Here is a 23,843-nt window from a genome sequence, read left to right as displayed (position 1 = left end):
TGGGTTGACATCTCTGTGCTGCTCACCTTCCCACAGGCACTGGCTTACAAAGCGGATGCCTTCTCCATCCTAAGGGACCGGTAGCTGCTCTGAACCTTAGCCGGGAAGAACTAGGCCCATGCAACAGGGTCAAAGTACACGGCCACCTTCGCACCTAGTCCAGTGCTGGACACTCAGTGGGGATCGTGAATTTCTCAGGGCCACGAGACCATCACATCACAGTAGCAAAGTGGAAGAATGTGAGCCCAGGACCTAGGAACTCTGGCTCATTCAGGCAGGCGCCCCACTCGCCCATCACAATTCTCTGGACCAAAGGGAGGTGGGGAGCTCAGACACCAAGTCCTGGGAAGGAGAGTATCTATGTTCTCTCTGGCCCTTGCCCAGCCACAGGGGACAGGAGCATGCTTCCCTGCTGAGTAACTGCCAGCAAGAACCCAGCCACATCTCCCAAAGTGACTCACTGGGACCAGGCTCCCAGGCCCAACACTGTGCCCTCTGAGGCCACCGGGGCTGGCAGAGCTGGGCCGTTACCCGGCACCCTGGCCAGAGAAGCAGGAGGCTCCAAAGGTAGGGCCCTGTCTGCTGCTGCCTTCCTGTTCCACCAGCCCACCCTGCCAGCTGCAAAACACAGAGCTGAACTGGGACTCAGGAAAAGAGCCCAGGGCTGGTACATGGGTTCCATGAGGAGGAGGAAAAGGCCCAAAGATGGACAGTAGTGGCCTTCAGGCCCCGGAGGGGTAAGTATAGCAATGAGCTTTGGGTTGGAAGCCAGGATATTTTCTGGGAAAGGTCTCTCTCTCTCTGTCTCTCTCTCCTGTCATCAGTTTCCTCGAGGCCGAGTAAGGGCAGCAGAGATGACCTGGAGGGCCTCCCGGCACCCACACATCCCCTCTGTACCAGCGACACGGGCTTTTGTCACCCCTTAACGGGTCTTACCACTGCCCTCTCAAGAGTCTTTGCTCCTGCCCGCGGGGGCCATCCCAGACCGTTTAGCTCCCGCCCGGCCTTGGCAGCTCAGGTCCAGGAAGCCATCCATCTCTGTCTACAGAGTAAGAAAGGTCCTTTCTGTTCCCGAGTCCTTGTAGCTACTAAGACGGCACAGTGTGTGGTTATGGGTATAAGGCCATCATCTCTGTTGACCTGTAAGCTCTCAGGACTGTGTCCTCCACCTGCTTGGTCCCTTTCTCTAACACCGTGCCTACCGTGCTCCGTACACATTGATCAAATGAACATATAACTTTAAAGACTGTTAGGAGGACAGCCATCAATTACCCTTCACTTCCGCACACTGCAGCAAGAGGGTCTGGTGAGGCATAAAGAGCTACCTGCAGCGAAGATCAGCAGAAACCGTGGACCGTGGGCTCACTCGCCCAAGAGGTGCTAGAGCAAAACCCCAAATCCCTGCCCTGGCCGACTGAGCTGCCTTCCTGGAGGCGGGCTGCGGCCCAGCGGGGGGAGCCCGCCCTCTGGCCCAGGAGGCGGCTGTGGGTCTTACTGGATGTCTCGAGGGACCTTTCCGGAGGCTCCAGCGAGGTAGATTTCTTCCTGCCCAGGTTCATTAGGTTGCTCAGTTTGAGGCCAGCAGAACATTTCTTCTTGACTGTCAAGATGAGAGAAAAAACCTTCAGCCTTGCACACAGCCTACCGACGTGCCCTCATGGAAGACGGAAAATTTAGACCTGTCCCTGTCCTGTCTGCCCTTCCCTGTGTGCGTGCGCTCACACACACACACACACACACACGCACGCACACACACACAGGTCTGTGCCCCAAACTCGGTTCCACAGGCCAGTCAAGTGTCTCTAGAGGCACACCAACCTCTCTTACAGAACATGTCAGCCCTGGAGAATCTTTACAGACTGAATTGGCTCAGAGAGATCTGAACTAGGGTTAGCAAACAAGAAGAGATGAAAGAATATTCTACCCCCAGCAATTCATGAAACGTAACTTGAGTTTGGTCCTCTCTCCCTTTTTCCGGGATCTATCAGCTGTATGTTTCTAAGCAGTTTGGAAATTGGAGGCATGTTGGAATTAGCTGTTAAAACGCAGTAGGGTTGAGCCAGACAGCCGAGCCTCACAGCCCGGGATACCACCCCCTCCCAACCCTAGGCCGAGAGCCAGAGCGTGTGTACCATCTTTGGTCTCTGGGACCTCAGGGTGGCCATCTATGGAGCTTCCATACTCCGAGGCTGACAGGTACTTCTCAGTTACATCTGGCTGTGGAAGAGAGAAAGACAAGTGGGTGATCTTGCCTGGGAATGGTTACCTGGGAGACCACAATTTAAGGGAAAATAATAGATGACTCTTGGGTGTAGGCTAGGGGTCACCTTGGAGTCCAAGTCACTGGTGGGACATGGCCAGGCTTCCCTGGGGCTCCCTAAAGGACCTGCCTTGGCCTTCCCTTCTGAGGTTCCCCACCCCATCCCAGAGCATCTTTCCCTTCTTCAGGCCACCACATACCCTTGATCATGAGTTCTCAAGATGACTGCTCCACTTGGTGTGACAGCGGCTCCGTAGCCAGTGGGCAGGGCAGGTAGCCAGCCCCCGGGTGCATGAAAGTCTGCATCGCAACCGAAGCTGACTGTCAAGCTGGGACCCACCCATACCAGGAGCGTGAGGACGTCTTTTGAGAAGTGACTGTACTACCAACACGGCAGGCTTTGGAGAAGGGCTGGCTTGTCCTCACAGGGTCAGACCACGATTCGAATCCCACCTGGAGCATTCTCTAGTGCGGCAGGGCCTCTCTGAGCCCCACCCTGCATGTGTATAAAATAGGGATAACACCCCTGTCTGCATCTCAGGGCTGTTGGGGGACTAGAGACAGTCCCTAGAGTAGACACTCAGAAGATTCCAATCAGGCTTCTTCTAGAACCACTGACTCCAGACCTCTGGAAAACAAGCCCAGCGACTCCCAATCAACAAGGCCTTCGCTGAGGACCAAGGACTGCTGTACCTGGCCAGGGAATCTGTGTGCTGGGTCTTTAGGGAGAGGTCTTGTTTCTCACCCCAATGTGAAGGAATCTCCAAGTTTACTCTGACTTTCGTTTTCTTGTCAATGACCAAGGAATGAATAAGAACGAAAACATCAGCCCCCCTTCCGTCACTCTAGAAGGCTGTGGGTTTTCCTCCATGGGGGTGGCCCGTGCCTTCCCAAAGAGCAGAGGGCCTCCTTCCTGCTCAAGGCTTCTGCCCACCCTCTGCCTTCCTCCCTGCCACGGGTGGGGACCCCAAGATGAGCCACAGGGACCCTCTGTGCACAGCAGGCTTCCGAGCACCCACCTGGGGACATGGAATGTGACCCCGCAATGACAGCCCTCCCCTCGGCCAGCACCCAGCCCAACTTTCTCAACTTTGACCCTAAAGCAGGGGTCCCACAGCTCCATGCAAATCAGCAGTAGGGCCCTTTGGTTGGGGTCCACACCCAGACGGTTGCCCCTGAAGATCTACTGGGGACTAAGTGGGAAGGAAGAGCCTCGAAAAATAAGTCTCCCTGCCCAAGAACGGAGGCAAAGTGACTTTTGTCCCAATAAACCTTCCCCCAAGCAAGAAAATACCGTAGGCTTCTTCATCCTCATCAGTTTCCCTGCCAAGCTGAAGCTACTGCCCTTAGCCAAGCACTGTATGTTTCTTATCAATTGGGCTGAAGTGCAAGAGCAAAGCTCCCCACCTTAACACCTTTAATTTTATGGAGACAAAAATGGAATTGAACTATCTTTCAGGCAGGGTAGAGGCTTACTTTCGGACAACTCAGGCGCTGGGCATCTGGGGTGTACTGGTTTCCCTCACAAGCTCCTTCAGAAGGCAGGCCACTCACCTCCTGGATGACCTGAAGGAAGAGGAAGACCCTTCAGGCCTGCACTCACGGCCAGACCAAAGCTGGAGCCCCCCCTAGCCATGTGTGGCCTCGGGACCCAGCCGGGGAGGGGGCGTGTTCCTTAGGCCCTGTCTCCTGCAGGCCCCCAGGTGTTTGGTGGCGTGCCAGGGAAGCGAGGCAGGGAGGCAGGGGGCAGGGTTGGCAGCAAAGCCCAAACAGGGCCAGGGCAGCCAGCCCTCAGCTCCTCGAGCCCCCTCTCACCCCATCCTGGGCAGGGGTGGCTGTTCGCTGCGGGGGTAAAAACCCACATTTGCCACATGGCTCTCTGGCTCCTGGGGGCCGTGGGGCTCTCTGTGGAGGGTCTGCGTGCTGCCTGGGACTCCAGCCTGGACGCTGCCTTGGTCCAGGCCAGGCTCCCAGACATGCCTGTCACCGTCCACCCCAGCTCCCCCGGGAAGGAGCCTTTGAACTGGCTGGCGATGCCTCGCTGCAGGCCAGAAGGCAAGTGGATTTCAACTGGAGCCCAAGTCCAGGTGGCTGAGAAGGTCGCAGACCTGGCCCTGCGATCCATTTCCCTAAGACGGATCGCTACCACTGACGACGCAGGAAGCCCTGCGAACTTGAAGGATCATAGACACTTTACCCCTGACCACAGCCATCCCTTTGAAAAGGCTGGGGAGCCCCTGGGAGCCCCAGAGCGGAGCAGGCCCACTGCCCCCGCAGCCAGGCGCCTCCCTCACCCTGAGCCACTGCTCAGCTTGGTCCTTGCTCTGCAGGCCCAGCACGATCACGTCGGCGTTCATCGGTGTGATCTTCAGCTTGTGCTCCTTCTTCCGCACTTGCTTCTCCTTGTGCACCACACTGCTGCCCAGCAAGTTCACGTCCAGCTGAGGACTGTGGTCCTTGGAGGTCTTGTAACACTGGAAGAGGGGAGAGGTGAGACGCTGCTTGGCCGGGTTCTGCAGAGGAGGGGGGCCGCTGGGCAGGGCAGGACCCGCCGAGGGGTGGGCTCTGCACGACAAACCCAAAGGCCGGACACCCCTGTGCAAGTGCGGAACCGTCACCTCCAACACTGGCAACGCGTGTTCTCAGCGTCAGAGTGACCAGGCAGCTGTCTCTGTCTCCCTCAAGCCTCCTCCTCCCGCTCGCCAGAGATGCCCCAGGGCCCTGCTTATCCAAGCTGCTCTAATCCCACTGCAGGCCACGCCGGCTCCTAAAATGTGTCCTCTGCTGTCAACTCCCACCTCTCCAGGGTGGAAGGCACTTTTCCCAGTTCTCTGCCTCTCGGCTTCTGTTCCTTGCTCAGCTTCCCCAGTAAGGGTTCCCCAAAGGGGATGAAGGCCAAGTTTATCATCCGATTCGTTAGGAGATAATGTGTTAGCAGAGCAAGGAAGCGACTCTCTTCCCTACCAGAGAAAATGCATTACCCCTCTGTTTCTCACTTGTAAAATGGAGATTCTTTACGGGGCTGCTGAACAGGATTACCTGAAAAACACCTGCACACAGCAGGGCGGGCTGTAACCAGTGAAGAAGGGGTGTTTATAATGACTCCATGGAACTTCACATTGGGACATAAAACCAAATTTTAATTTAAAGTAACAAGAAACGGGGCTGTGGTCAGAGTACTATCTTCTGATTCCCTTATGGGTCTCATAATCAGTCATTCAGAATATTCCAACTTTTGAGAAGATACCAGTGGTTCTCATGCTGCACGTGAAAGCAGGAGCCGCTGCTGGGGCTGGGGGCTGGGGGCTGGGCGGGTACCCCTGACTGGGCAGCAGGCTCCGCCCCAAAAGGGCTGTAAGGAAGATGGAGCCCACAGACCAGGGGACAAAAAGATCCCCGGAAAAAATATCTGTGGGATGGGATCAGGGCGGGGGGAGGGGAGGGGGCGGTCATCACAGACCCCTTTGAAAGCCTGCTGAAAGTACGAGCCCTTCCTACTTAAGAGAAAGCACGTTCATACACGCACACGAAGCTCTGCATGTGATTTCGGGCTGGGGGAGAAGTAGAAACCCCCTGATGTACCAGGCTCTAAGCACCTGGCATCAGGCACCACCCGCACCTCCACTCCGGGGAGAGGAGGGCACTCACCAGGAGCCTGGTGTCCTTGATCACGCAGAGCTGCTTGGCCCACTGGCCCAGCCACTTCTTGCGCCACAGGAAAGCACAGATGCGGGCGTCACGCATCAGCTCGATGCTGGCCTCGGGCGAGGGCCACTGGTAGGGGGCCGACTTGCCCTTGCTGCTTTCGTCCTCGTCGTAGGACTCGTAGGAGCTGCTCACGGCCTCTCCGTCCTCTGCAAGGAAGAGCCCTCCGTCACAGCTGCAGCAGGCGGGGCACGTTCCTAAACAGGCTCTGCTCCTTCGGGAGGAGGGGAGCAGGCAGGAGCAGCCAGCGGTCCCCAGGCCACCCCGCCCCCTCCGTGCCCTCGGACCAGCCCACAGGCACCAACCACACACCCAGGCAGACTTTCCGGCCCCCCAAACCCCTGAGCAGAGCGCCTTGGGTGCTGCCTCCGGCCGCAGACACAGGTGATGTAATAAAACCAGGAGTCTCCCTCTTCCTCCTCAAATCCATGTCAGACCCCATGGAAACCTCTGACCAGACACGGCCCTCAGATGTCTGCTCTTGAGAAGTCCAGTGCCCCTGCCTGGGGCCTCCATTTCCTCCACGGAAGGATGAAGCAGTGGGGTGAGGTCACTTCTAAGGGCCCAGGAGGAGAGGGTCGCCATCTGAGCCCAGAGCTGGGCGAGCCTCCAGCAGCGGCCCACTGGGCCTGCCCTGTCCCTGGTTCTGTCCTGGGAACAGCAGGAAGCAGTGGCTCCTTGGAAGTAAGAGATGAAACAAGGCACAGCAGGAGCTGGCTCTCCGGGGGAGGCGGCCACGCTCGCACTCCTGAAGGCTCTCTGCATAGTCACGATCGCAGCGCTTCTGGAACATCGATGCTTATCTTCCGCGGGCTCTGTTCTCTTTCCCTCCCCACAGAACGCCTCCCATCACGAACTTGGGTCCTTCTCATCTCCACCTGATACCCTTCCTGTCTAGCAGTGAGCCACCTTCACGTTTTTATTCTGTTTAAAAGAATCCCCAAACGCACCAAATTGCACCCGATCCTATGCCCGCTCCACATGCCTCGGTTTCTGCCTCCACCACCCTGCAAGAATTTCTCTGTTCCCCAGGCCTCACTGCCCTATTCAAGGCCAACGAAAACTAGGTGCAGAAAAAAATCAGTCAGTCAAACCCCGAAATGCAGGACACGGAGAAAGGAGAACCTCAGGATCCAGGTCCAACCCCTGGCTCAGCACAGGAGTCCTGTCTGTGGTAACTCTGCCCTAGCCTCTGCTTGAATGCCCCCATGGACGGGGAGCTCATACCCCCCGATTGCTGGACAATTCCTTCCATTACTGGGCAGCTCTAACAGAAAGTCACATCTACTTCCCTGTGACTTCTACAGACACGTTCTGTCCCCTTGAGTCAGAGTGAATGAAACCTCTCTTTCTTCTCCACATTACCCATCAGAAAAGAGACAGCCCATGGGTCCCCCCATCTTCTCTTCTCCAGAAGCCTCTTAAACTACCTGCATAGCTAGGTTCCTGCAATACTAAGAAAACAGAACCGCATTTGTATTAGAATGAGGCCACGGCCACAGTTACTCTGGCTACAATGCCAATGAAAATGCGTTTTATTTTGCTTTAATATTTCTAAAAATAATACTTTGACTATTTTAATATCAGTCTTCTTGAAAAGCAGTGTGATACTACTCCCCTTCCTGGCTTAATAAAAAAGTTGCATACTTCAAAATTTTATACCTATTAAATAAACAAAGATTGAAAATAGTGGTGCTACCCAGTAGGGGACCCTGAACTCTCTCGTATGGCTGGTGGCAATATAAATTAACGCCAGCCTCTCAGGAAATAACCTGTCAGCCTGTTGTTTCGAGAGCCATAAAAACATTCATACCCTTTGACCCAATAATCCCAGTCCTGGGAGTTTATCCTAAGAAACTAGTTTTTAAAAAAGGAAGGAAGGGGGGAAGGTTACATGCATTAAGATATTCATTCAAGTGCTATTGAACAGTCAGCAGAAGGAGACTCAGGAAAGTCTGATTTCATCCAGCGTACCATGCAACCGTCATCAGTGAAAGCTCTGAAGACTAGTCTGCAACTTGAGAAACTCCTTAAGATAAGATGGTAAGTGAGAAAGAACAATTAAAATTATCTCTGCAAAGAGAACAGTACTGAAAGGCTCAGAGAGAACTCAAAATAGTTGATTTGATCCGGTGGTAGGATCAGGGTGATTCTGGAGAAAATGTCCCCCTTGTCAGCACTGCATTAGCTGCACAATAAATGAAATAAGAATGATGTAGTCATTGGGATAGCTCTTTCAGTGATAAAGATTAATAAGCGAGGCTGCAGAGTTTAGTGTGAAGAAGCTGGCCGAATCCTTCCCCCTCCTCCCCGCCCCCGGCTGTTCTGTGCTTCTGGGGTTACCCCACATGTTCCATGGAGAATTCTAACATCTGCCCCTCTGCCTCCAGGGGCGGTGGGGGTGCTACCTGGAATAGCTTGGAGGAAATCTAGGGCAAAAGTACTGACCGTTTTATTTATCTCTAAGAGTGATCATGGCCCAACCATAAATGTAGGGTATTCTTAAACAGGTACTTGGCTTCTAGAGGTCGCAGGATGAACAGGAGTGAAAGGCAGGCTGCCCAGATAATTCCATCCCCCTTTCTGCTGTCCCCAGGTGGAGACTGCACCCACTGTGTCCTGCGGCATGTCCTCGGGAACAGGGGGCAGGACGGCCATGCCGCGCTCTGTGTCCTCTAGCCATCTGTTCGGATGCTACAGGCAGGGGCCTGCAGAGGGACAGCACACGGCGTGCGCATGCAGGACCCGTGCACGAGGACGGGAAGAGGGCGGCAGCCACCCTCGGGGCATGCACCCCGCCTCAGAGAGGGCGAGGCAGCAGACACGGGATCGCCGGCATTCCCGCTCTGGGACAAGCAGTACCCAAGCTGATCGTGGCGTAAACGACTCCTTCAGGCACCTGCACCCATCTGGGGACTCCACTGGGGGGAAGTCTGCCAGAATGATCTGTGTGGTATCCAGAAGTACAGACAAAGGCAAGAGGAAGAGAGAGAAGATGAAGAGAGCGGCAGACCCAAATGCAGAGACACAAAGAGTTGTGGCGACGCGGCTGCCCTCCCACCAGAAGCTAGTGCGTTCCCGTCGGAGATGTGGGCTTGTCAGGTGTGCCCCAGCCCGGCCAAAGACGTCATTTCCCAGCCCCTTCCCATCCAGAGATGTGACTTCCTGCCACCAGTGGAAGGTGGGTAGAAGCACTGGGTGTCACTCTGGCTGGTGCCTTTAAGGAGCACATAGAGGTTCTCCACCCTTTCTTTGTGGTGGATTCTGCGGCCTCAGAAGGTGACCGAGCCCACGCTGGACGGAGCCTGCTGACCAGTAACGCCCAGCTGAACTGTTCCGTGAGAATCAGATTTGCATTGGGTTACTCTAAGCTGCAAGAGGGGTGGTTTGTTACAGCAGCTGCCGTTACTGATGTCTACTGTCTCTAGCAGGAGACACCAGCGATGCAGGAGCTCCACCTAATAGCTCCTGCACAGGCAGGCAGGGCACTTACTAAACTTGTTCAGAGAGAGGACCTGACCCAGGGAAGCAGTGAGCGGACGGCTGATAAAGCAGGCCAAGAGGCCAAGCGACTGGTCTTTTTCAGGAAGTCAGCAAAATCGCTGTTGGCCAAAGAAGTAGAGCAAGGGGCGGGCGTCCAGTGGTCATTTCTGCTGTTGTGACCTGTGCGTCCCACTGGTCAAACAGGTGTGGGGGACAGCAGGCAGGAACCAAGGGCAGGCCGGCTTATGATGCAGGGGAGGGCCCCTCTTCGTGGTGAGTATGACCAGCTCCCCACAAGTCATCCTCCGTCCTCAGGCTGGCAGGAGACAAAAGGCAACTGGGCTTCTCCCCACCCGCCTTGCTGACCTTGTGATGACACCCCCCCCACCCCCCGGTTCTGGATAAAACCAATATGAACTCCCAGTCGAGAGACAAACACCGGGATCCTTCTGACTGCTTGTTTGTGTCGAGATGAAGTGTCTGCCCCACCAACAGGCCCCCGGGAGCATCTGGGAGGCAGGCCCCGGCTGGCACGGGCCACACCCCAGAGAGATGGGCTTCAGACACACGGAGGTGCTCCGCGGGGTGAGTCACTGCTCCCACCTTGCAGACGCACCCAGACAGCCCCACCGCGCGCTCAGCTCCAGTCTGAAATCACAGTCTGGCCGGTGACTTGGCAACACCTCACAAGCTAAGTGACGTCTGCCCACAAAGCCAGCCTCTTAGAATAAAATTCCTTCGGGCCAAAGAAGCCCTCACCTCCCACACAGTTCCCGGGTCCGCAGACAGTAGGTAAAGTGTGAAGAAAGAGGACAAGAATCCCATGTGGCTCCAAGTGACTGGCCCCATCTCATCCCAGGGCCAGTTCTTTGTGACACCAACAAGGCCCCCCTTCGGCCAAGTTCATTCCCACCACCAGGGATCCTTACCGCTGACGTCTGCAAGTTGCTTTATGCTTTCAAAGACCTTTCACTTACAAAGAAAGGAAAGAGAAGGAGGTAAGAAAGGGAGAGTGAGGGGACCAGAGTCCAGCTACCTGGGAGAATGGGGTCACAACCATCTCTTTCTTCCAGAACCTTCAAGGCCTTTCTGTGTTATAGAATCCCCACAACAAGAGCATTTCTGATCCAACCTTATCAGGCTGAGAACCACTGGCCGAGGACAGATGACTCCAGCGTGAGCCCTGCCCCCAAAGCAAAGGCCATCTACCTCAGTTAGGTCAGCCACAAACAACCCTCCCCTCCAAAGGGTGGAGAAAAGTCTATTCAGAGAAAAGCCAAAGTCGTTACCAAGGCCTGCAGCTGCCTTCTGTGTCCCCATCTCCCATCTCTCTCCCCCAACCCAACCTGCTCCTGCCACAATGGCCTCCAAACATGCCAAGGGCTCTCCTGCCTCAGGGTCTTTGCACGTACTGTGCTCTCTGTTTAGAAAGTTCTTCCAGCAGGTATCAGCCCCACCCAGTTCTCACTTCATTTGGGAATCTGCTCAAGGTCATGCTACCAGAGAGGCCCTCCCTAATCTAAAATAAAATCCCTCTCCTGCCCCAACCCAGCCCCTGCAGCTTTCCATCCTGACAAGTTATCACCACCTGACACATCCTACGTTTATTTGCTGTCTGTCTTCCCTCGCAGAATCTAAGTGCCGTGACCACCGAATCCCACTGAATCCTGCGTGCTGCTGAGCTCCTGACTCCTAGAAGCATGCTGGGTACACGGTGGGAGCCCAGTAAGAACCTGGAAACTGGGCTCTGGCTCAGCCTGACCACATTTCCATTGCTTATGGGGCCTTGTGCCTCTCGGCCAACACACCTCTTCTTTGTCACATTTCTGTGCTGAATCCAGCAACATCCAGGCAGGACCACAGAAAGCATCAGACACAGTAAACCAGCTCCTTGTAGACCGCCCCGAGCCCCTCCTTGCAGGTGGGTTGGGTCTGCTGTAGGTCTCAGCTCCCCAGCAGACCAGAGGCCAAATGCTCTGTGGCCAGTTCTCAATTCGGGCCACGCTCTCTAGTAAGAGCCGCCCAGGCTGCCCTGTGTTTCTAGCCAGGGTAAGCGTGCCGGTCACCACCAGAGGAGCTGGCACTGGCATCCGTGCAGGAAGTGACTGGACCCCCTCCGAGCCCCGTCCCCAGGATGTACCATTGAGGGATGTGTCATATGGTTCAGCCTCTTCATAGTAACCCTCTGGAGACTCGATCTTTGGGATGGAGAGCTGCTTCCGTTCTGGAATCTGTGGTATGAACAAGTAAAACAAACATTTTCAGATACGATACACTGGGAACAACTTGGAATTAACCCTTTGGATGGAAGGAGAGGGAACCAGAAGAAAAAAATGCCCAGCTTGGACGTCAAGCAAGTCGAGAGGGAGAACAGGGATTATCGTGACTCCCATCAGCCACCCATCCACAGTGTTTGGTTTGCATCCAGCTGGAGGGCTGTGGGCGCATTGCTTAACCTCACCAAGCCTCAGCATTCCCCCCGCCCCCTGCAAAATGAGGCTCCAATGCCCACCACACACACAATATCATTGTACACGTGACATAACACACATGAAAGGCCAGATGGTGTCAGGCTGTCGTGGTAGCTATGATGGCTTCTACATAGAATATACTTTCTACAAAGACAAGGGCTGATCAGGGGTACACAGAGGAAGAGGACCAGGCTTCTAACTCCCAAACTTCTCCCAGAACAAGTTCAATCATTTGCTCAGCAGATACTGGATGGCTCCCATGGACTAGCTGAGGGACACAGCCAGATGGTCAGGAGTCAGTCCTGAGAAAGTCTTAACTAGGTAGCGAATGCTCTCAGCTCCTTATCAAGTGCTTTAACAGACAAGGTCAGAGCTCCATGGGAGCCTGGAGGGTGTGATGAACATTTAGGACCAAGGAAGGATGCTCAGAGGACAGGACAACCCCGCATTTCTTACATGGCATGAGGGTGAATGAGCATAATTTGAGTAGAATAAAAAACATATGCAACTGTGGAGAAGAAGAGAGCATGAAAATCGTTCTCTCCTCCATTATTCCATCTGTAAGATGGGCACTAGACTATGAAGGTAATCTCATAAGCAATAGCAGGGGAGAAAAAGAGGTAGATGGTGGCATGACTATTACTATACATAGGTCATGAATGTGTAAGTGTCCATCCACACAAGTCTCTGATGTCTTTCTGAATCACGAAGTCCCTGAAGAGGGCCAAGGGAATATTCATGATGAGAACAGAAATGGCAAGAGCTGAAGTGCATTCCCAGTCCTGGTTTTGAGAAGTCCTTGTGCTGGGTGTTCCACACAAGGGGCAGGCCTGGACCTTCGGGGGGGTGCCAAGTGAAGACAGAGGAAGGCTCTTAAGGTAAAGGGGGTGGGGGCAGATCATAAGAGAGACAGGGCCCTGACCTCGGACGGACCTCTGGGCTGCTGGGGATTCCTTGCCCCACCAGGAAGAGGGGCAGGAGGTGGGGAAATCTAGAAACCTTTGCCTTGGAAAATGAGCTTCTTTGGGGGACCTATGACAGAGAGAGCTTCCCTAGTCCTGGCCCAGGCGATGGTGGGAGAACAGGCAGCCTGGGCTCACGTCCCCGTGGGACAGTTCTCAGCAGGGACCACAAGGGTGTCGGTTCCCAGCTCCCCCTGGGGGCAGAGTAATGCTCCTGCAGCTGCTGCACAAAACCAGCCTCCCCAGAGCCAAGTCTAATGTGGCTTGGCGACTAGATCTATTTATATGATCTCCAGAGTGAATGTAACTAGGATTGAATCCAGCCTTTAGGAGTCCATAGATTGAACCATGGGTATGTGACAGCCTCTCTGGGTCTCACCTTCCCTCTTCGTAAAACAGGAATAGTACTGGAATTGTCTTGAGGATTCAAGGAGACAAAACGTGGTGGTGCTGCCACAGGGCCTGGCGCATATCAAGTACGAGGAAGCTGTTGTCATCGCTGTCTGGGGGCCCCCACAACCCAGGCGCCCTGCAGGAGCCAGGTTCCGGATTGCTGTCCGACAAGCTGAGACAGGTCCACGTGAAGAGGGTCAGCAGAGGCCAGGCCACCACCTGGCTCCCATACCACATCCTCCTAACTCCATCTGGCCCGACACCGAGAGAGCTGATCCGAGTCCCAGAGGCAGGCTCTGAGCAGCCTGCAGCCCCAGCAGGTGCGACACACAGCATGCAGGAAGGAAGAGAATAATCCGCTCATTTCCTAAGCAGCCCAGCTGCGCTCTGGGCCGGCTGCGGAAGGGGGACGGCTGTGAGCGGTACCTCCGGCCGGGCTCCTCGCCGGGGCGAGGGCCTCGCACACGGTGGACACATCTGGTAGCTGCTAGTGGATGATCCTTCGCCTTTGCTGCCCCTGGCCTGGAGAGACGTCTCTGCTCCTCTCGGCCATTCCCGGCCCCTCGGTCAGCCAGAGGAAGGGCTGCCTCTGAGAGCCAGCTTCCTGGGGTCTGAGGGGAAAGTGTCTCCTTACCTGGGCCCCGACAAGGTCTCTGCTTTTGGGTCCTGGGGCTCAGGCTTCCTGAGTGGGCTGGGCCTCCAGCTCCAGCCTCCAAGAAGCCCCACTCCCCATCACCGGGTGTGGGAACCCTTGTCTTGGTGAGGGCGTGGGGATCCCATCTCGAGAGAAGCTCTGAGCACCCAAGATCTGGCTCTGGTCTGGATTCCCATGATTAGAAGAGGACAGAAGGGGATTGAACCCTCCTGCGGGAACTCCTGCTGGGTCATTATCCCCACAGGGGGCCTGCCCTCCCATCTAGGAGTGGAGCACCAGGCGGTGTTTCTTGAGAGTCTCCCAAGCCTCTCATTGTGAAATCATCTGTAAATGGATCTATACAGAGAGGCAGATAGGGCAGTGGCAGGAATCTGACCTCCGGGGCCGGGTTCGAATCCTGACACTGGCACATCTGAGCTGTGTGACTCTGGACAACTGACTTGACCTCTCTGGGCCTCAGTTCCTTTGCTATAAAATGGGGAGAGTAGAAATACCTGTCACATGGGGTCATTGTAAGGATTAAACTGTGCTCAGCACTATTAAATAATAAATATTAGTGTTCACTAACATTCAAAATAAGATATAAAAATATCAATCAAAGGGAGAAAAGGTGCATGTATGCATGTTTGGTGGGGGAAGAACAGGTGTACTCTGGGAGGATAGAGAGGAGGTATTTGGGCATGACCTGGCTTATACCAAGCTCTACCGCCTTAAAGAACAGGACAGCTCCTGTCCTCAAGGCGGCCAGGGCAAAAGATAAGGGCCTGGGTCATGTTAAAGGACAAAACGATTCCAACAATTCAGAAGAGAGTCCCATAATTATACAGGCGCAATGGCCTATTATCAGAGGTCGGAGGAGCAAGAGATCCTAAACTCCCGGAATTAAGAATAAAGGAAAGTTACTTCATCATCATGATGATGAAGATGGTGCACATTCAACGAAGATGCAGAAGAGATGTGACTTCGGAACCTGAAATAATGTCCTGAGGGTTCACAGGAAGGGACAGGGAAGAAAGCCACCCTGCTCAGTGTGACTTGCCAGAGATTGGCAAACTTTACCTGTAAAGAGCCAAACAGTCAATACTTAGGGATTTGCAGGCCATTCAGGGGCTCTGATCTCAGCTCCTCTACCCTGCTGTTGTAGTGCAAAAGCACCCATAAATAATACACAAATGAGTAAGCTTGGCTGAATTCCAGCAAAATGTTATTTATAAAAGCAGGTGGTGCAGGATTTGGTCAGGGGGCTGTACTTGGCCAGGGCTGATTTAGATGAGACACACGGGGTGGCCCAGGTGACCTGAGGCATCCCTGCAGTTCTGAGCAACCTGCCCCAGAATGCACTGTGGAAGGTTCCATGGGTGGCTAGCGGATCCAGCCCGAGCTCCCCAGACCAACCATGGTGACGGCCTTCCCTGCCTCCGCAGAGCAGCCTGCAGAAGTCCAGCACCAACGCGTGGTCAGGCCTCAGAGGGGAGGTGGGCGGAGATGGCTGCTCAGGCCAGGAGCACAACGGTGCCAGCAAATGTCTGTCTCTCCTAAAGCGACCGCCGCACCTGACTGTGCAGACCGTGGCCTGGAAGTGCCACGGCTGCCGGAGTCACTGGCCACACCCACGAGGTTGCTCCAGACCCCCGGCTGCCCCCTCCAGTGCTGGACGGGCTGAGCCTGGGACAGAGGCCACGCTCCCGGCCCAGCCCTGGGCACTGAGGACCCCAGGCAGACACCCAGCTTGTGCTACAGCCACCAGAGAGCCCGGGGCCAGGCATGCAAGAGGACAAGCCACTGTGGTGCCCTGAAGCTCCTGGGTCAGGGTGGGAAGGGACACGGCTTTCTCTGGCCGAGGAAGAGAGGTCACAGGGCCAGCCAGACTCAGGCTGCCACGCTCCCTCCCTGCCTCCCTCCCTCCCTCCCTCCCAAACTACTTGCTGTTCTGGTTCTTCTCCCTGTGAGAGCCAGAAGACACAGCTGTTCCCCGCCCCGCCCTGACACCACTCCTCTGGGGGCCTTGGACTAAGTCTTCAGCCAGCCTTGACCAGAGAGCAGGCTGGAGGGGAGCAGGTGTGTGTGCGCAGGGCAGGGCGGACCCCGGGTTCTGCACCCCGGCTCCTCACTCCACATCCAGAAGGCCCTGGGGTGGAGGTGGGCGACTGGGACAGAACTAGGAGGGACCTAGGAAAGGTCCTGCTCAGCAGAGAAATTCCACAAGGAGGGGAGACTGCCAAGGCCGCTCGCTCTGCTGGAAGTGGCCCCACGGCCTGGAGTGTGTCCACGGGAACCGTCACCACGCATCTGAAAGGCCACACGTCTCGGGTGGGGATCTCTTTCCAGTGCAGCAAGAGGTTCCTCTCGAGCCTCTCCTGGCCCCGATGGCCCACAGACGCAGCTGATGCCGGGAGTCTGCTCCAGGGGACGGCCACGGCCCTGGCCTTGCTCGGAGGCCCTGCGTCTCACACCCCCGAGCCCTTGGGGCCTCTGTGCCCGGGTCACAGGAGGCTGGCAAGGGAGCACTAAAAGCCAGCCAGAGTCCCGGGGCTGCCGGACTCTGTGACCACGACCCGGCCCCAGACCCTGGGCTCCCAGGTCACCACCACGTTCATCAAACACGGGCTTCCAGAGCGAGTCCCCGCTAAGAGGCTCCAGCAGGTGAACGCCCCTCCCGTCTGGTGTGGACCCCTAAGCAGCTAGCTGCCCCACGTGGGGTGGGCAGTGGCACCCCACTGCACAGAGGCCAAAGGCACCCCGGTCAGAATCAGACATGAACTCAGGCTAGGAGAGTTGCAGCCCTGGCTCAGAGCAGCCGCCTTTCCTTCCCCGCATCCAGCGAGGGGTGCTTGGGGCGCAACCCGAAAACCACAGCGCCTCCCGTCTGCTTAAAACCAGCAGCGACTGGATGGGAGCTGAGAGGCCATGCCCCCTCCCCAAGTCCCGGCGCCGAAAGTGAGGGGAGCCTGCAGCAGAAAGGGACACAACTTGTACCTTTACTTGGCTAAGAAGATGAGCTGAAGTCCAGGAGGCTGCAGAGTGGCCCAGAAACCAAGAACCTGCACACAAATCCTGGGCCTGCTACCTCCCAGTGGTGGGATCTTGGCCAGCTGTTGTAACTCCCTGAGCCTCTGTTTTTTGGCAGGTGGTGGCAGGACCATGTTTGTGTGCACGGAGTGGGCAGCAGCTCAGAGCATGGCAGCCGCTCATGGTGTCAGTATACTGGGGTTCCCAGGGACCGATGCGCAGTCCATCAAGTCTCAGCCAGCCTGAGATGAAGGGTGCCTGCCAAGCTGTCACCCAGCTCCAGGGGCTCCTGCAGTGGGATGCTGCCCGGACATCCCAGGCCTGCCCTACCAGCTGTGAGAGCGGTGGGAAGAACCGTACTGCCCCAGGAAGGCACGAATGAAGGGGCCAGTCTGGGGACGGGACCCCCTCAGTGGTGACCTGAGCCTACAGATCTGGGGATGGAGGGCTTGGTGGGAGCTCAGTGACCATGCAGTCCCATGGCCCCAGAAATCCTTCCCAGCTCCCGCCTCACACCTTTCCCAGGAAGCCTCCCCAACCAGATCCTAGAGTGGAAAGAACTTGGGTTCAAATTCTGCCACTTCAAGGTTGTGTGACACTGGGACATTATAAACCCACTGATTCTCGGTTCTTCACCCATAAAATGTAAATACTACCGCTCACCTCACTGAATACTAATGTAGTCTGCCACGCCCCCTGAATAAGAGGAGCTTAGGTGAGAGATGTCCATGTTCCTTTCATTTAAACACCAGGAAACAAAGGGCCAGAGACCTTAAATAACTTGACCAAGGTCAAGGAGCTAGTACCTGGCAGAGCTGGGATCTGAACCCAAGTCTGTAGGAGTCCATAAATCCATCCATCCATCCATCCATCCACTCATCCATCCATCCATCCATCTGTCTATCCATCCATCCATCCATCCATCCATCTGTCCACCCATCCACAAACATGCGTGTGATCTACTGTGTGCAGACACAGGACATGAAGCAGTAGACGAGGCACAGTCCCTGATCCAGGGAGCTTACATCTACTCTGGGAGGCAAATAATAAACATGGTGGGGTAACTGGGCGGTGTGGCTGGCAGTAATGGGGGCAGGCACCGAGGTGCGATGCCTCTCATGGGTAGGTCAGGGAAAGTCTGTCTAAGAATGTCTGAGACAGGAGGAGGCGGGCAGCCTTTGAGGAGCCAGGGCCCGGAGACTGCAAAGTCCCTGAGGCAGGACTGACCACAGGGAACAACCCAGGAACAGAAAGGAGGCTGGTGGAGAGCAGATGCAATGAGGCTGGAGATGCAGCTGGGCCAGACCACGTAGGCCCTGGGGCCACGCGAAGGAATGTGGATGTTCTGTCCCAAGTCCAGTGAGAGCTCTTGGTGGGTTTCAAGCAGGAAGTGGTGTGATGTGGTTTACATTTCTGAAAGGTCACTGTGGTCTGAGCTGGTGACCATGTCTGTACAAGGCCCCGCTCATGGGGTGCTGGTAAAGAGCCTGGAATAGCCTCGGACACACAGGGACCCTTGTCTCGCACTGCCGTTCCTCTTTGCGCTGAGCAAATGATGTCACCTGCTAGCACGCTTACTTGTCTCCATCCCTCCCGGTGCCCCGGGCCCCACAGACAACAGGTGCTCCGAAAATGCCAGACGCTTGGTAGATTGACACCTGTGAGAAGCACTGGACCTTCACGGGACCCACGTCAGGGAAATGAGGGGTCCCGGACCCACACTTACGATCTTGGGTGGCGGGAGGTCTGGAAGACTCTTCTGAGGGGCGGAGGAGTGCTGGCCGGGCTCGCCGTTGGTCAGTGGGCTCTGCTCCTCGGGTGCTGTGGGAAGCGAGCAGGAGAGGGCTTCGGTGAGGGGCGCCCAGCCTTGCAGTGGAGTCCCAGGAGCCAGGAATGTCTGGTCACATGAGCCCTGAGTTCTATTTGGGCAGGTGTTAATTACCCAGGCAGGCGGTCCCTGGAGCCAGTGTTGTTTTTCCTCCAAGAATAGGGTAGATCGGCCATGGGCAGTTTCCTCTGGAGGAACTAGTTTGAGGTTTCTGGCAGGTTCCACACCCTCTCCTCCACCTGCCCCATGTCCAAAATGCCCTGGCCACAGAGCTTTAGTGAGTGGAGGAGCTGCCCGTGGTCACTATATTGAGCTGCTCTCAGCACCGACCCTGTGATTACCTCTGTCCACCCCACGGTTTCCCCGGAAGGCAAACAACCTAGGGCCCAGGGGCTGCTTTAGTGCAGAGGACTTCTGCTGAGCCCACGCTTGGTGGTGGGGCAGGAGGTGAAAGCCACACTGGGGAACTTGGCCACCAACCCTCTGTGCACTTTTAAGGAAAAGGCACCAAAGGCTCTTCTGAGCCTGACCATTTCAGCAGGTGGCCAAGCCAGCTGGGGACAGACAGGTTCAGGCAGATCTGACCTTGGGGCTTTGCTGGCTGATGTCTTGAAGCCAAGTCTTTAACAGGACTGAATGTTTTGGGATGCTGTGTTCCCACCTCTCGCTAAGCCTCTGCATTTGAGTCACAGGCTTGAGAGTTGGGAGACGGGGCTTCTAATCCCCTCTCCTCTGCAGCTAGGCAGCTCTGCAAACCTCTGGGCCTCCCTGGGGTCCTGCTGGACCCACTCCTGAGGGGTTTCAGACAAAAGCAGAGAGCAGAACAGAGCAGAAGATTAAGACGCCATGGAAGATACCACCTGTCCTTCCAGTGGAAGGTAAGATGTTCTGCCAAGCGATCACCTTTGAACAAAACCTTCCATCGAATACTAAGGCAGCTGCTGACATCACTGACTCCTCGCCATCACCCCCCAACACACACACACTCATAAAATCCAGACTTCTGTCAAAAGTCATAAAGCTGGGGCTATGGGGTCAGCACCTATACAGCTGCTTTCTTAGAGCATCTGAATTATAACTTCCTATTCCTGGGACGATGCTGGGAAACGCTGAGAGATTTTAGGGACTGAATCCTTATCCACGAAGGGGACATGAGACCTTTAAGAGGCAAGGAGGTGGCCTGATGAGACATCCCAAAATACATCAACCCCAAATAGCATCAACCAAAATGCGACTTCCAAAAATAACCCCCCCAGGCCTGTCTGTAGTGCTGGCTGGGAGGAAGGAGGGGTGGGACGGCACCAAGGCTTATACTGGCCCCCTTCCTGGGAGCTGGCCACTCCATCAGCAGTAGCCCTGTACCTTTGTCTTGGGACTCAGCATCCTGTTGCTTGTGGACCGTCACTTTGTTCATATAAATGTACTCCTCATCAGAACCTGCAGAAGGAGGATGGAAGACACAGGCTTCATGTGATTTCACGAAGGGAAAGGGCCTCTAGAGAGAAAGGATGTCCCCTCCACCCCTCAGAGACATTGTCAGCAGCCTGGATTCCAGTAAAAGCATACAACATTTTGAGTTCATTGAAAGAGTCCATTACAGAAAGAGCTGACAGATTTCCAAAAAAAGAAATACCAAATTGCTGACTGTTAGTTTTCTAGCCTGAGGGGAGGGGAGGGGAGGGGAGGAAGGGAAGGGGAGGGTACAGAAGGAGAGCTTTGGGAATAATAGTCTTAAGTGGAAAAGCACCCATACCTTAAAGATCTGCCTCATATTCCACCAAGCAGAGATTTCTCTGGGTTTCCTAGCATTTTGTTTAAATTGTAAAACATTTCCTATCAGTCATTCTCACCCTAGTCTGAATTACATGCATGGGCCAATCAGAGTGAGGTCTATATAAGATAGGTCACATTCAGGATCTGGAAGTTTAGCTCCCAGGCCTCTAGATGGGGTGCCACCGTGGGGGCCTGAGCTCTGGGTTTGGAGTGGGGAGTGTGCTGGGATTTGGACCTGCAGCACCAGAAGCTACCTGCTCTACCTGCAGCGGCACAGCCCTTCCCCTCCTTTAAAAACATTTCTGTACAGGCTGTCACCTTCCCCGTGCACGTCTAGGCAGAGAAAGGCTTGGGCCCTTTCCTCAGAAGCCTGCAGAGGAGACCGATCTGAGTGTTCCTCCTCTTAGAAATCCTCCTGCATTTCTTTGTGCCTCTTACTTTGCATTTCCTAGAAACTTGCGGCTGATAAATTCCAGTGGCTAGAGATGGTGCTACAGAGCCAAGGAGCCCAATTCAAATCCCTGGCGAAGGAGGCAGTTCAGCGCCAGCCAGTTCCACACCACAGACCGCCTAGACTCCAGCCAGCAGGCCTGCGTCAACAGAGCCCTGAGAACCCAGAGGAACAGGAGGAGGATACGGCTGGATGGATCTTCCTGCATCAGCCCATGGCATTGCCACCCTGGTGCCCAGCCCTGCCAGGACCAGTCAGCCACGTCACCCCTATAGCAAGGGCCGCAGCAGCTAATGGGAGGGAACTACAAGGTCTAAACGTAGTTATCCACAACTTGCATACTTCCACTGAGGGGCTGGGTCTGTACCTTCTCCAGAGCATGGCACAGGAGAAAAGCACTCTGCAGGGGGAAGCAGGAGACAGGGTAGGGGATGGGGGGGCGGTCCTCAGCCAAGCTCTGCCATTAACAGTAATTCTGAGCAAAACAGCTAACCCATGTGCCTTGGTTTTCTTGCCTTCCTAGTATGGAAAATAATTGTGATGAAATATTGCCTAGTTCTACCTAACTGAAATTTTCAAATGTACAAAAACTCAAATGTTAGGGAATTTGAAAAAGTAAGGTAACCCTGTAACTAACAGAGATTAAAAATGACAGCCTAAAACATGGGAAGTAACTCAAAGGCTCAATAATAGGAAAATGGTGAAAGAAACCACAGCACGTCAACATAGGTAACAGCAGGTCACCTTTAAAAGTAAATGGATTACCGGCACAACCATTTTGGAAGTGATTTTGGAGGATAATTTAATTTTAAGTGTTCATATTCTGTAACCCAGCATTTCCGCTGCCAGAAATCTAGCTTGAAGATAAACTCCAGCATGTAAACAAAATTTTGTTTGAGGGTGTTTACTGCAATATTATATGAGGTTTTTTTTTTTTGTTTTTTTTTTTAAAGAACAAAACTTTAATGCCCACTAATAGGGGGCTGGTTGAACATTACTGTTCATCCATCGATGGACACTACCCACCTGTGAAAAATAACAAAGTAGCTCTATGTCTGCTCTTTACAAAGACATCCAAAAATTACAGTTACAGGATCATGTTTCAGAAAAGCAAAATAAAAAAAAAAAAAGAAAGAAAGAAAAAGTATGCGAACCGTCAACACACGGAAATGTGCACAGGCAGCAATTCTAAATGTAAAAATAATGCAAAGCAGAGTACAGAGGCAAACCACAACTACATGAAAATATCCCGATGACACCGATGAAGATCAAAAAAGGAACTGAAGGAACGTAAATAGTGTTTAATGTTCATTTTACATTCTTTTCTTTTTTCATACTGTTAACTAAGCCCACACTCCCGTACTAAAGAAAAGAAAAGGCAAGATATTGTTGTTATTGTTTTAACTGTTAGATTCTGAGCAGGTGCTTTCCCCCCAAGATGGTGATTTGTAAATTGCAAAGAAAGCTGGCACTGGCCATGTCACGAGGCTGCGTCTCCCTCCTTGGACACTCTGCAGGCCACACTTGACTAGGTGTTGAGTCTCAGTGTTGCTAATACACTACCATCCAGTTGGTAAGTAAGAGGCTCCCAGGACATCTGCAATCCTGTGAACTTGGCCCTGGAAAGAGAAGCCTGGTGAGCTGTCCCAGGTCTGGGAGGCAGCAGCCTTGGGCTGGAGAATTTCCATCATCCTCTCATTCATTTTCAGAAGTGCACTGAGCACCGGCACTGGCACCGTACTAGGTGCTGGGGATACAGCAGAGAACAAAATAGACACTGTCTCTGCCTTTGTGAACCCACCAGATTGGGGGCGGGGGAGGGAGGGGGAGAGGGGGCAGACCCAGATGGGGTAGTTGCACGGGTATGTGGGAAATGACAGCAACTACAGGTACGGTGGAAAGGAGAGCTCATCGTGCTTTGAGCAAGTGTGTGGAGCCTGGGGGAACGACCCCTGTCTGAAGAGGGTGGTGGCGAGGGGTAGGGAGGAGGGTCCCGGACCCTCTCTACTACAGCTGCATAGACTGAACGTTTGAAGCTTTTCCCACCACAAGGGCAGCCCCTGAAATGTTCCCAGAGTCTCTGAGCAGGGTACTGGAGGGGCCCTCAAGGTTAAGACAGGAAAAAATATCGGGCCCCCAATAAACAGACCTCAATCCATGCCTTGACCTTACCACCTAGATGAAAGGCAAAGAGATTGGAAAATTCAGTAATACACTGAAGATCAGAAAATGGACAATTCCATCTGAAAAGTGCAAACACACACACACACACTCATGCTCTGCCCCAAATGTGTGGAAGTAAGCAACAGCTCAGCCAGTGGAGACCACAGGCTATCTTGAAATGATCATCCTGCCTCCACCTACAAGTCCTGTCAGGCTGAGTTAATTTTCTGGAAGATACACAGTGAGGCAGCCATGGGAAGCTGAGAGAAAACGACCAGTGCTTTCAATTTAAGGGGCTTTGGATTCTATCCTGTGCAGCACAATTAGCCTGGTGCAGACTCATCTGGACCGTGGAGAGAGGGGAGCATGATGGTTAGGTCTGCTGGCCCAGGCCCAAGCCTGGGCTCTGCCACGCACGGCCATGTGCCTAAAGTAACTCTCCAAACCTCAGTTCCCTTGTCGGTAAGATGGGAACAACAACTCCCTCACTGCCTTGGGACGGGGTTAGATGACATAATCCAGGTCATTTCATTCATTAAGCACCGGGCTGGGAAATGGAAAGAGCACAAAAAGTGTCAGCTGCTGTTATAACCACTCTGCCATCTGAGAGGGTGCAAAGAGGATCAGAAGGGGAAGTTCGAAAACAGTGGCTATTCATCCGTGGGCACTGACCTGGAGAACAGAAGTGAC

General features: G+C 54.3%; 1 protein-coding gene across 13 annotated transcripts in view; it reads right to left on the bottom strand.

Moving 5' to 3' along the window:
- The window catches only part of AFAP1L2 (actin filament associated protein 1 like 2), a 98,472-nt gene that overhangs the window by 11,143 nt on the left and 63,486 nt on the right, over positions 1–23,843 (bottom strand). For 12 of the 13 annotated variants that reach the window (XM_057531399.1, XM_057531398.1, XM_057531404.1 and 9 more), the window contains 8 exons: positions 20,129–20,203; positions 18,665–18,759; positions 11,589–11,679; positions 5,909–6,114; positions 4,555–4,734; positions 3,737–3,826; positions 2,133–2,217; positions 1,496–1,600 (listed from right to left, as the gene is read on the bottom strand). In XM_057531399.1, the coding sequence (XP_057387382.1) occupies positions 1,496–1,600; positions 2,133–2,217; positions 3,737–3,826; positions 4,555–4,734; positions 5,909–6,114; positions 11,589–11,679; positions 18,665–18,759; positions 20,129–20,203 (927 nt within the window). Of the gene's footprint in view, positions 1–1,495; positions 1,601–2,132; positions 2,218–3,736; positions 3,827–4,554; positions 4,735–5,908; positions 6,115–8,827; positions 8,912–11,588; positions 11,680–18,664; positions 18,760–20,128; positions 20,204–23,843 lie in introns of all 13 variants that reach the window. The other variant, XM_057531407.1, reaches the window with a different exon arrangement.

Source organism: Balaenoptera acutorostrata, chromosome 16, assembly GCF_949987535.1.
Source record: "Balaenoptera acutorostrata chromosome 16, mBalAcu1.1, whole genome shotgun sequence".
Classification (NCBI taxonomy): domain Eukaryota; kingdom Metazoa; phylum Chordata; class Mammalia; order Artiodactyla; family Balaenopteridae; genus Balaenoptera; species Balaenoptera acutorostrata.
This window is presented reverse-complemented; position numbering and strand designations above follow the sequence as displayed.